This window comes from Pinus tabuliformis, chromosome 3_1, assembly GCF_031772625.1.
Source record: "Pinus tabuliformis cultivar Carrire ecotype Pingquan chromosome 3_1, CPIR1, whole genome shotgun sequence".
NCBI lineage: Eukaryota > Viridiplantae > Streptophyta > Pinopsida > Pinales > Pinaceae > Pinus > Pinus tabuliformis.
The window spans coordinates 338,123,489-338,135,968 of NC_142301.1; the positions used below are offsets into that span (position 1 = coordinate 338,123,489).

At 37.5% G+C, this 12,480-nt stretch overlaps 1 protein-coding gene across 1 annotated transcript; it reads right to left on the bottom strand.

Moving 5' to 3' along the window:
- Positions 1–546: 546 nt before the first annotated feature.
- Positions 547–6,074, bottom strand: LOC149187107 (uncharacterized). The gene is made up of 2 exons (XM_089409553.1): positions 4,991–6,074; positions 547–4,364 (listed from the first exon to the last, which is right to left on the bottom strand). Exons 1-2 carry the CDS (start codon positions 6,072–6,074, stop codon positions 547–549), a joined length of 4,902 nt encoding a protein of 1,633 aa, XP_089265679.1.
- Positions 6,075–12,480: the final 6,406 nt, after the last annotated feature.

Below are 12,480 nucleotides of genomic sequence, written 5' to 3' on the forward strand. Positions count from 1 at the left end.
TGCTGTCACTGAATATTTGATCCGATGCTTTATTAGGCTCGATGTTTAGATTAGCTTGCTCTAACACTTGGTTCGAAAATCCCTTTGCAGAAGCCGATGGAAAAGGAGCAAACTATCACCAGATCTTCTTTCTGAAGTTAATCTAAATTACTGGAAAGGAATGAGTGCTAACAGGCTCACCGAGCTTGAGAGTTGACAGACAGAGGAAGGACCCGAATTTTGCTGCCAGTCTTGGCTTTCTTCCAACAAGTGGTTGGGGAACCAGAAAAGACTCTTTTAATTCTTCCAGAAGCTCAACTGAACGGTGCATTCAACCAACTAGTCACACTTCGTCCAAGACAGTTCAGGATTCTGCTGGGAACATAGCTTAAGAGTCTGCCAAAAACAAAGATTCCAAAGTAACAAACGTTCCATGAGTGCCTGCCCTTGGAGCTTGGAATAGATGAAACCTGGAAACTAGAACAGCAAAACCTGATGGGAATCCAAGATTGCTGTCTCAGAAGCTGATCCCATATACATCAAATATCAATTTCCTGGGAAATCCTATTAAGGTATGATACAGAGAGATTCAACCGAGTTGACTGAAAGGATTCTTTGGCTTTTGGCTGAGCCAAGATTGGCTTCCGAATCGGCTTCAGAATTTAGCTGCCTCATTATGTGGTAGAAGGAAATTTTCTGAAACTTAGCCAGCATGGGTCTAATTTTCTTGAGAATATGGCTTAAATGGATCTGCATTGGATTTGACTGTGAATTCATTGCTTGAATGATGAGCCTAGAGTCTCCAAAGACCGTCAGGGATTGAATATTCCATTTAAGAGCCAGAGTCAGCCCCTGCCACAAAGCTAGAGCCTCTGCTCTATTGTTTGATTCGATTCCTAGACCCCAATGATACCTGAGTAAAGTAGTGCCTTCAGGTTTCAGCAGAACTCCACCTCCACCCGCAGCGCCAGGATTGCCTTTAGAGGCCCCGTCGAAGAATAGACAATGGTCATCTAGAGCCGATCTCCACTTTAGAAATTCCTGTTCTTCTAGGCGTATTTCCCACATAGCATGACAATAGGCTGGAGTAATAGGGATGGATTGATTTTTTGGGACAATATCTTTCAGCCAGAGCTCCTCCTCACTGTCAAGCTTCGCTTCATTCCTTAAGGCTGGCTTAGCTTCCAGCGTTTCTCCCAAAAAGGCTTTAATTTTGGAAATTACTCTGTTTGAAGTGCAGATTTCTCCTCTGAAAATTTTGTTATTTCTTTCCAGCCATAACTTCCAGCATATGAATTTAGGGGTCCACATCCATGCAGTCTTTAGCAGGTTTTTTTTATTGAGGCAAAAAGGTGATAGCTTGGCCCACTCATGGAGCAGATTTGGCACATTACTTGGCAGCTCAAACTTGTTCGCCCTTGGATTCAGAATCCCCTTCCAAACTGTCTTGGCAAATGGACACAGCAACAACAGGTGATCAGCTGATTCTTCCTCTGATATACATAATGGGCATCTGGATGGCCCTTCCATTCCCCGTTTTCTCAGGTTGTCTCCTGTCAGAACACTGTTATGAGCAATTGTCCAGCTGAAGAAGTTGATTTTTGGGAGTGAAGGGAAGCTCCATATGAATTTCCATTGCGTTGGGTCTGGAGGAACATTCAGAACAGCAATTAGACTTTTGTATCCTTCAGCTACCGAGAAGGTACCAGTATGGGAGCCCCACCCTCTTTTGTCCTTGGCTGTTGCTGACAGAGGAGATTTTCCTTGCAGTTTGTCTAACAGTAAAGAAGCTTCAGAATGCAAATGGTGTGGAACCTCTCCAAGATTCCAGTTGTCCCATCTTCTGTCAGCATCCTCCGTCCAGTTGGATATGTCCCAAAGTGTTTCCTTATTGTTGGAGTGCAGCCATAGTTTAATATTTGCCAGGCCCTCTATCTGGTGTAGTGGCTGGTCTCCTAGAATCTGATCTTTCCAAATTCTGATTTTCTTCCCATTGCCTGGGATCCAGTAGAGGTTGGGACTGAAGTTCTCCAGAGCTGCGATACAAAGCTTGGATATTGGGGAACCTTTGGAGTTTTTAGGAGGAAGGTCCAAACATCTCAGACGTTGACCTTGAAAATATTTCTTCCACAGTACTTTTTTGCTCCAGCTTATTTTCCCTGCCACAATATTCCACAAAATTTTTGAGCCTAGAGCGAGATTTTGAGCAGCCAAATCTCTCATTTGCAGACCTCCTTCTATGAATGGTTTCTTAATGGTATCCCAATTTACTAAATGAAGTCTTCTTTCATTGTTTTTCCCCCCTTCCCACAGGAATCTCCTCAGCATACCGTCCATTTTACTGAGAAAGGTTTTGGGGGCAAGGAGAATGGAGTGCTGATAAAGAGGCATGCTTGTTAGGACAGATTTTATAAGAATTATTTTCCCAGCAGTGTTCAACCAGGAGGCTCCCCAGGCTTGTATTCTGAGCTTTAGCTTGTCCAAAAGGGGTATCCAGTGGGCGACTTTAGGGTTGGATCTGAAAATTGGGATCCCAAGATACTTGAATGAATCCCAGTCCTGACAGATTTTCATTTCCAGTAGCCTAGCTATGTCAGCAAGATTTTTGGCTGAACAGTTCCAGCCATAGATTGTGCTTTTTGAGTAGTTTATCTTGCTGCCGGATGCTTCCTTATAGATGTCCAGTTCCTTTTTGAAAGATCTGGCCGAATTAATGCTCGCTCCACCCAGCAGCAGAGTATCGTCGGCAAATTGGGCATGATTTATATCTTTGACATTATGCACCATTCTAAGGCCTGGCAGAATTTGGACTTGCTGACAGAAGTCGAGCTGGAAGCTAAGAACTGAGGCTTGAATAGCATAGAGAAGCGGGGACAGCGGACAACCTTGTCTTAATCCCCTGGAAGCTGTAAAAAATTCAGTCGATCGTCCATTTACCAACGGTGCAATCCAAGGAGATGCAATGCAGGCTTTCACCCAATTTATGAAGTTTATTGAGAAGCCCATTTTCGTCATAACAGCAAACAGAAAGTCGTGCCTCACCCTGTCGAAGGCATTAGCCAAATCTAGTTTTATTACCATTCCTTTCTCTTTTCTCTGGCCACTTGAGTGAACTGCCTCTTGAACCAGCACTATATTATCCAGGATCTTTCTCCCTTTGATGAAGCCTCCTTGGTTCTCCGGTATGATGTCCGGCAGAATATTCTTGAGGCGAGTGGAAATTATTTTGGTAATCAGTTTATAGCTAGTATTACACAGTGAAATGGGTCGAAATCTACTGAAATCTGAGGCTCCTTTCTCTTTCGGAATCAAAGCAAGGAAGGCTGAATTGGTACTGCCTCCTATCTTTGCACAGGATTGGGATTTCCTGACCATTCTCAGGAGGTCTTTGTTGATAGTTGACCAGCAAGATTGAAAGAACCTAGCAGTGAACCCATCAGGCCCTGGCGCCTTGTCCGGTTCCATGCATTCCACGGCTTTCTTGAGTTCGTCCATGCTGATCGGAGCAGTCAGCATATTATTGACAGAATCTTTCACACAAAAAGGGATTAGATTATACGGATAGGCTTGAGGATCTATAGGCTGTTCATCTGGCGCTAAATAGAGATCTTTAAAAAAGGAGAATGCTGCTCTCTTGATACCTTCAAAATCATTAACCACTGCCTCTTGGAATCGGATTTCTGAAACATTTTTGAATTGCTTTCTAGCTTCGGCATGCCTGTGGAAAAAACTAGTATTTTTGTCGCCGGCCTGTAACCATAAATTTCTAGATTTTTGCCTCCAATACTCTTCTTCGTCCCTACTAGCTTTATGAAGGGCTTTTTGCAGCTCAACTTCTTTTTGGAGCAGACTTTGGGTAATAACTGAATCCTCCATTGATGATTGGAGAGCAGCAAGGTTTTCTACAGACTCTTTTCTCTTGGCAGCAGGTGTTTTCAAAGCTTTAGCCCACTCCTTGAGTCTTCTCTTAAGAGCCCGCAACTTTTCTTCCCAAACGAAGAAGGGGGATCCCTGTATTTTCCGATTCCATACTTCAGAGACCACCTCATTGAAACCCTCTTGCTGAATCCACAATGGGCTAAATCTAAATGGAATTGGGCCCAGAGAACCATCCATGGAGAGCTCGAGACTTATGGGTTTATGATCGGAAGTGCAGTTGGGCAGAATTTTGGATGAAGCCATAAGCCCGTTAGTAAGAAAGGAGGCTTGGACAAGGAATCTGTCCAACCTAGCAGCTATATGGCTGGGGCCTAGTCTTTTATTAGACCAAGTGTATTTCCCAGCTGATGGTTTGATGTCCTCCAAATCCCAGCCAATCATGATATCTTCTACCCATTCTCTGGCTGGATCCCTTACAGGGGAACCTCCTTTTTTCTCTTCAGCAGCTAGAGTAACGTTCAGATCCCCTGCAATAATGATGTTTTCTGGATTGTGCAAAACAAGAAATGACTGGAGCGAATCCCAACAAATTTTTTTCTCCGATGGAGAGACCGGAGCATAAAGGTTAAACATACTTACTTGTTGGCCAGAATCTTTGTGAAGGAGCTGAGTGAAAATCCAGTGCTGGCAACTTTCTTCTTGAATCAAGTCGTATTTGGAGCTGTCCCAGAAGGAGGCAATCCCACCAGATGCACCTCTAGCACTGACAGCTCTACCAGGGCCTTTGCGCCAGAATGTTTTGCTGGATTGGAGGAGAAGAGTGTCCTCCAGTTTTGTCTCCTGGATGAGAAAGATTTCAGGCATATGCAACCTCACTATGTCTTTCAGGGCCTCTTCTTTCAGCCTGCTTCCTAATCCTCTGCAATTCCAGGAGACATATTTCATTATTTATTGGAGTGGGGGGGAGTGGCTCCTTTTGGAGCCTTGTTATGCTTGCGCCCGGATCTTGTGTTCATCATTCCTTTTAGAGTTTTCTGAGAGCCTTGGAGAACATCCATGTAGGTTTTCTCCTCTCTTTGTTTCTTCTTGGATTTTCGGCCCCTAGTCGATTTGATAGGAGAAATTTGTGAACTGTCTGATTCGGATTCTCTTTCTTCTGAATCTTCCCCTGAATCAGAGGCAAGACTTATGTGCTCGTCATTGCCTGCTTTTTCCCCTTGATCTGCCTTGGCTGGTTGGGCATTTGGTTCTTCTTCGGTATCCTTCCTTTTCTTTGGCTGATCTTCAGTTTCTTCATGTTTCTCTGAGGTCTCCCCCTTTTCAACTGGGGATGGGCCTTCATTTGAGACTGGTTTGGTCTGGGGATTTCCCTTTGGTCCTGACTGCTTCTTCTCGTTTGGCTTTGAGACTACCTTTCCCTTTTTTATTTCCTTCCAACCTTCTTCTTCCTCTTTGTCCCCTGATGGTGCTTTGGGGCAATTTCGTTGAAAATGGCCGTGCTCATGGCAGATTCTGCATTTGAATGGCAGTTGCTCGTAGTCCAACTTCTGGAAATGGTGCCAATCTCCCACTGAAAGCTTGATGGCTTCCGGTAGTCCAGCTTCAAGGTCAACTTCCACGCAAATTCTGGCGCAAGTGTATTGGCCCTTGTTATCAGCTTTGTCTATGAATCTGCCCAAACCGTTTCCTATCTTTTGCAGAGCTTGATAGCTCCAGCAGTGTATTGGCAGATTGGGGAGCCGGACCCAAACAGGGACCTCCTTTGGAACATCTACTGAGGGGTCAAAGTCGGGTGTCCATTTATTCAGGAAGAGACCTTGGTTTCCCATGAAATATGGGCCATTTCTGAACACCAGATCTCGGTCTTCTTTGGTAGTAAATTCGAATATGAAGAAGCCCCTTCCAACCGCGTAGCTGATCACATTGTTGGGGAGCAGGGGTCTCCAGTTTCTTTGCACCCATTCATCAGTCGATTTTGTTGTTGGCCACCGACCCATAAATTGCCCTACTAAACCTCTGTCAGCCAAGGCAAGAGCGATTTTGATTGTTTGGTCCTCTGGCAAAGCGATTTCTGGGATTTCTTCCAGCTTTTTTATAAATTTCGGGACTTCAGGATGATTTCGTTTTTTCCCTCTCTGCGTTAATATGCTTCTGAATGCTTCTGCTGGGGATATCGGTGGGGTGGGAGAGGGCTCCGCACCCCCTGGAGCAGCCATGGCGGCGGCAGTTAAACGCAGACCTAGCTGATCGCATCACCGAGCGCGCGCGAAAAAATCAATCTTAGGGTCTCTACAATCTTTTAGGAAAGTTAATGAATGTTATTACTTATTAATATCATTAATAATATTTATTTATTTATTATTATTATTATTATTATTATTATTATTTTGTAACTGTCATGACTATTAAAAAATTATCATTAGATTTTTATGCCACTAAAGTAAAAGGAGTAATTTTTTTTTGTTCCATACAACATGCACCATATTTTATTATAGTATTATGATAAGGTAACTTAAAGTATACTTAGGTTTATACAATATCGTGAGTTAAGGTCTTAAAAAAAAATCATGGATTAATCATTGTTTATAATATTTTTTTAATGTGTGAATCTAATGTCTAGATCTTATATTAAATTGACAATATGTTGATATTAAAAAAAAAATTACAATTCAATATGGTAGAGATATTATTTTATAATATTACATTAAATTTTTATTTTTTTCCAAATTATTCTTATTTTGACTAAAATAATTGATCAAAATATTTTAAAATTGACCTCAACATTCTTATGTTTATTAAAATATTTTTTATTTTTTATTTTTAACTGCTAATTCTAATGACTAACTCTAGAACTTAATGCATCTTTGCCATTTAATCCTATTGATAGATTGATTTTTCATATTGGCATGATGAGGAAACATTGACCAACAAATAATTTTGATGTGATTAATCTGAAAGTATAATTTTAAAGATTAATAATAAAATTATTCAAGAATTTTTTGAAAAAGTGAACTTATGACTTGACTTATTTTAAAGTTATCTTATGACAAGTTAGTGTCCTTATCGCCTTGCAACATGAATTTTCATCTTTCCAATTCACTTCACACAAGAATTTGACTTTACGTCCAAGCATGGAATTTTTTCCATTGATTTTCGCAAGAACCTATATTCAATAATCCTTGTGCATTTCAAAATATAAAAGTCAAAACCTAAGCATGAAATTTTTTCCGTTGATTTTCGCAAGAACCTATATTTAATAATCCTTATCCACTTCAAAAAACTATTCAAGAAAATTTTGAAAAAGTGAACTAATAACTTGACCTATTTTAAACTTATAATGACAAATTAGTGTCTTTATCTCCTTGCAACATAAACTTTCATCTTTCTAATTCACTTCACATAATAATTTGACATTATGTCCAAACATGAATTTTTTTGCATTGATTTTCACAAAAACCTATATTAAATAATCCTTGTATAACATGAATACAAATTAAACTCAACCATTTAAATTATTCTTTTTAAATAAATAATTATCCATAAACTATTTATGAACTATTTATGAGTTATCATTGTCATCTACTTTATAGTAAATTATTCCAGCACATTAATGCTTAGAAATAGAATTTAAATAAATTATTCCTAACACATTAATGCTTAGAAATAGAGTTTAAATGTAAAATGAAATCTGTATTTGCAATGGCAAATTTAAACTATACTAAAACCATTTAAACTATTATTATTAAATAAATGATAATCCATAAATAGTATTAACTAGAAAGAAAAAGTTTAAATGTAGAATAAAAATTGATGACAAATATTTGCCTTGAAGATATTTTCTACCATAAATTTTAAGGGTAAGGGATGCCACCTCTGGAATAGAAATATATGACAATATATTAGAATACTCACCATAAAAACATTAAAAAGTGCTCATTATCCATATCCCCATAAAAGGAATAAAATGCCAAAATGATTTATGAAGAAATGAACTCTACAAAGCATAAACCACGTGTGTCTTTCTTCCAGCATAAAAAATTGCAATTTCGCACATTAAGCCAAAGAGGACCATTCACACCAATAATATTTTCGTTGAACACATTTTCCAATTGTAGCTATGCTCGTATAAATTAATGGGAAATCCGAATTCTATTATGTGCTATCTTCATTACGGTTTCTCGATTTCATCCCTATAGCTATTTTCTTAGTTTTTTAATTAATGGCTAGGTATAAAGCCCAAATGTGGCCACAAAGTGTTGCTATTTCATTCTTGTATTTTCCACCACCACAAGTTATTTGAGGGTTGTTGTGACTTGAAGTTATACTATGGACATACAATATGTATGTTGGTTTAGGTATCCTAATCAGCTTGGTTGGGTGTAATGAATTTTATTGAGTTATGGTATTTTAAAATTGGGGATGTTAATATATGAAACATATTGTTATGGTGTTTTTTTTTATTTCCCATAAATGAGGGTTTCATCGTCGGAAATGGTTTTTTGTTTTGGTTATGTATCAATAATCAGTTTCATCTGTCTATTTTGAATAGATTACAGACATGTCTAGTTTTCATTTACTGGTTTTGTTTTGTCTTTGATACAACCATTATTCTGTTTGTTGTCTTTTACTTCTTGTTTTCGTTAGGTTCGCAATTCATTTATAAGATTCATATTTATGCTTTGTTCCTCCCCAGGGTATACAGGGTTTTGGTCTTATTATTCAACCCCATAAACTAGTGCGAGGTTACATTGAACCCAGACAAGTCCCCAGGTTACTGGTTAGTCTAGCTTAACCCTAGGACTAAACTAGTCTACATGCAACCTTCGAATACCACTGGGTGTTAAATTATTTTGATGATAACCAATGTTTTTTATATTAAACATAGAAAATCAAGAAACTGACCTCATCGAGCAGCCACCAAAGTTCTTTCTTAGACTTTTGAAGTGTGAGGGTCTCTTGAGGATATTTGCTGCTCTTGGGCATTGCACATTTTAGTTGGTACAATTGATGACGATGGTGCTGCAGTGGCTAGAATGGAAAACCCAACTTTTGAGCCCACCGAAACACTTCCTAGATCATGTATACTTATGTTTCCAATTGAACTATTTTCATGCAATCTGTAACGATTTTTCTTGGAGACAGTACTGTTAATGGTGGCATCCCCAATCCCTACCAAGTTGCTCAATTCATCGAATAACTCCTGGGTTGCATTTGGGGAAGAAGACCGAGCACCCACCTTTCAGATCCAACTCAAGCCATTTCGTAACTGAATCCAGTTCGTCACTTCATTTCCCCATCCGCTTCAATTTCCTTATTGGCCACGTTACCAACAACTGAGGAATCCACCACTTAACACAAATGCTAGCCCTAGATAAACTTTCAGATGAAAGTATATTCCGAGCACATTAAATCTTTGCCATTGATTTAAAAAGTCAACAAACATTCGTTCATCTGGAAGTGGAAATATATATGCCTTCGGAACATTATTTTATTGAATAATTCAACAACAATTTCCTTTATAAAGTATAAAGGTAAATTGTTTGATATAAGATTTTTGTGATCCATATTGCAAATAAGAATGTCTTTCGAATTAATCACATCATCAAGATAAAGATAAATTATTTTTATTAAATTTTCAAAATAATTTGGAGACTCTAATAACATAATTGAAACATAGAGATATAAATTATAAAAAAGAAAAGTTGAGACATTATAAGACAAAGAAGAAGATTGACTAAGTGGGATGTTCTTTTTGGAAGGAGTTTGTTTTCTTATGAGATGTAATGAGATATATTTATAAATCATTTGTGACTATTATAATTAACATTCATTTTATTATTTGTTGTCTCTAATATTATTAGATTGTATAATTTGGTTACTAAATTTTTAAATTTATTATTATTTTTCGATAATATTGAATATTATGTAAATAATAAATTTTGTGTAGTTTTGTAGATTGTATAATTTGGTTACTAAAATTTTAAATTTATTATTATTTTTCAATAATATTGAATATTATATAAATAATAAATTTTGTGTAGTTTTGAAAGTTAACAAGTAAAAAATATCTATAAATAAATGTTATTTTCCTAGAGTATAAGTATTTTGGTTTTATAATTGGTATAATAATTTTGTATATTTCACAATAATAATTTGGTTATTAGTATTTAATTTTAGCATAGATAAGGGAAACATATTTTAAATTCATTGAGTTTTATATATTTCTTTATTAATTTTGTATATAGTTTTAAATACTTGGGTTAGCGATTATAAAATAAGCATTTTCAAATATGAGTAAAGACGAAATAGTGAAAAATATGGATTTTTTTTAAGAGAAAGATATCATGTTCAGATAACATAAAAGTCATGTTTAGGTGCTATAGTTAGCAAAATGTACCAAAAATTATATGATTATATTGTTATAAATGGCAACCTCAAAGAAACATCTTCATTATAAGATAAAATGAAAAACACTCATATATTGTTGGAGTATACTAGGAAGTCCTTGAGATCATAATTAAAACACCTCACTTTGTTGAGCATCCTCCATATATGGAATTTAGGAAGCCCTTTCTATGGGCTTTAACACTTGACTTCATTGGGAATCCTCCATAAATAGAATCTAGGAAGTTCCCTCTATGGTGTCCCTATGATGATGTGCATTACCACCCAAATTAGAAGTCTTGACAAGGTTCGATAAAGGTGCTAAGTTGTAAGCACATAGGAGATGCACCCATTGGCACCTCAACATATTCTCCTCTCATTGTAGGCCATCTTCTATAATTCCATGGCGAGTATCCCAATCTTTACACACTTCACCAACAAGCCTAAAAGACAAATACCAAGAAACACTGTGTCTGATGAAGGTTAGGAGTTAATTGAAATAAAGGATAGGTCTGATATGTGTATGAAAACTACAAAAAATACAAACCAACATGCAATCTCATTCAAAGTACATAATAGATGGTTACCTTTAATGATCAAGAGTGAGGGAAGGGTACATACATCAATTTGGATGGTTTTTCCTTGGTTTCCTCTTGATTTGTAACATGATTTTGACAACCTTACTGATATTATAACATGATTTTTATAACCTTATTGATATCCTACATTTCCAGATCTACACAATAAGCAGAAAACATAGGTGTTTTGGAGAATTTAGCATCTACGGATAAACACTAATTCACTAGACAAGTAGCTGTGCCTAGAACAACAATTTAAAGTGTTTTAGACTTTCCCTATAAGAAATAGATAAGAAGAGAGGATAGAAAGCCTACCTGTAGTTCCACTTTCCTCTCATCTCCCTTGTATTGATTCCGTCACTCCTTCCCATACTTAATCTGCTTGAAAAGTACCCTGTAAACACAACAAAAGACAAAAGCCAATCAAAGCATACGATCTATTGAATATAAATGAAAGGAATCAAAAGCAATTCATACATATAAGCATTATGAAAGAACACAAATATGGAAAAAGGTTCAAACACTTTATTAGATAGAAGAAGGAATTACAATCATCAGTGTCTGATTCAAAGTCATTCCTCCAGCTTGGATCCCATCCACATCACATCAAAAGGAAGACAAGCTTGTGGCATTACATCAGTTGCTCCAAAGTCAAGTCTCATAGCAGCATTATCTCCTTACAATTCAACATAATCCAGCCCCTGATCACCTAGATGAGTGGTCAATTTATAGGAAGACGAAGGAGGGTTTGTCATTAATGGTGACATTGAATGGTCTTCCACACTTAGAATTAGTTCCATGGAGGAATGGATGAGAGGATAGTATGATCCTTAACTCATTCCTCATCCATTTTCGAGCTCATAGGAGTTAATAAGACATGGAAACTTCTAGATGATTCCATAAGATAAGAATGTTCCCAAACCCTGTGTGAGTTTCACTCATTCTCACCCAGCACAGGTGAAAGGAAGCCTAAGTGCTCTTAGAGAACCCTGGTAGTGGGCTTAGCTGCTCTGCATCACACCTTCATAAGCGCTTACCTACGCTGGTCCCTCTAGAGGCAATCTCTGGATGTCTTCAAGTCACGAAACTGTCTGGGGAGGAGGCATTCAAAGGGTTGACTTGTTTAGGGCATGAAATAACTAATTTTAGGGTTTAATGAGTCCTAAGTCACTAATCTGAATGTTGGGATTTGATGTGCCCAAATGGATCTGTAACAGTTGCCCCCTAAAGCATGAAGTCGGAAAAATGCCAATGTCGAATGAAATGCTTTACGATGTGATGAGGAGGTATCAAAGTGGAAGGTGACTTGCATCAATTACAATACATATATCATGATATTTGATTTTACATGAATCATTGAGGGAAGGCATACCCATGCTCAACTTATAAACTTTCATTACATGTACATAAATAGTCATCTACAGATATAGACCCATGATCAGAATGACCATGAATGTAAAGCCATTGTACATATGATTTAGTACTCTTGATATCACAACTCGGATGGATGAAACTAGATCTGGGGTCTTCAATCTCATTCAACCATTCGCTCAAGTACAAGTCTAACCATGTGATTATGTGATCTGAAGTCGAACATGGGAAGATACCATTTGATTACCAGCTGATGATGTAAGATGTTAACAAATGCGAGAGAAATCAT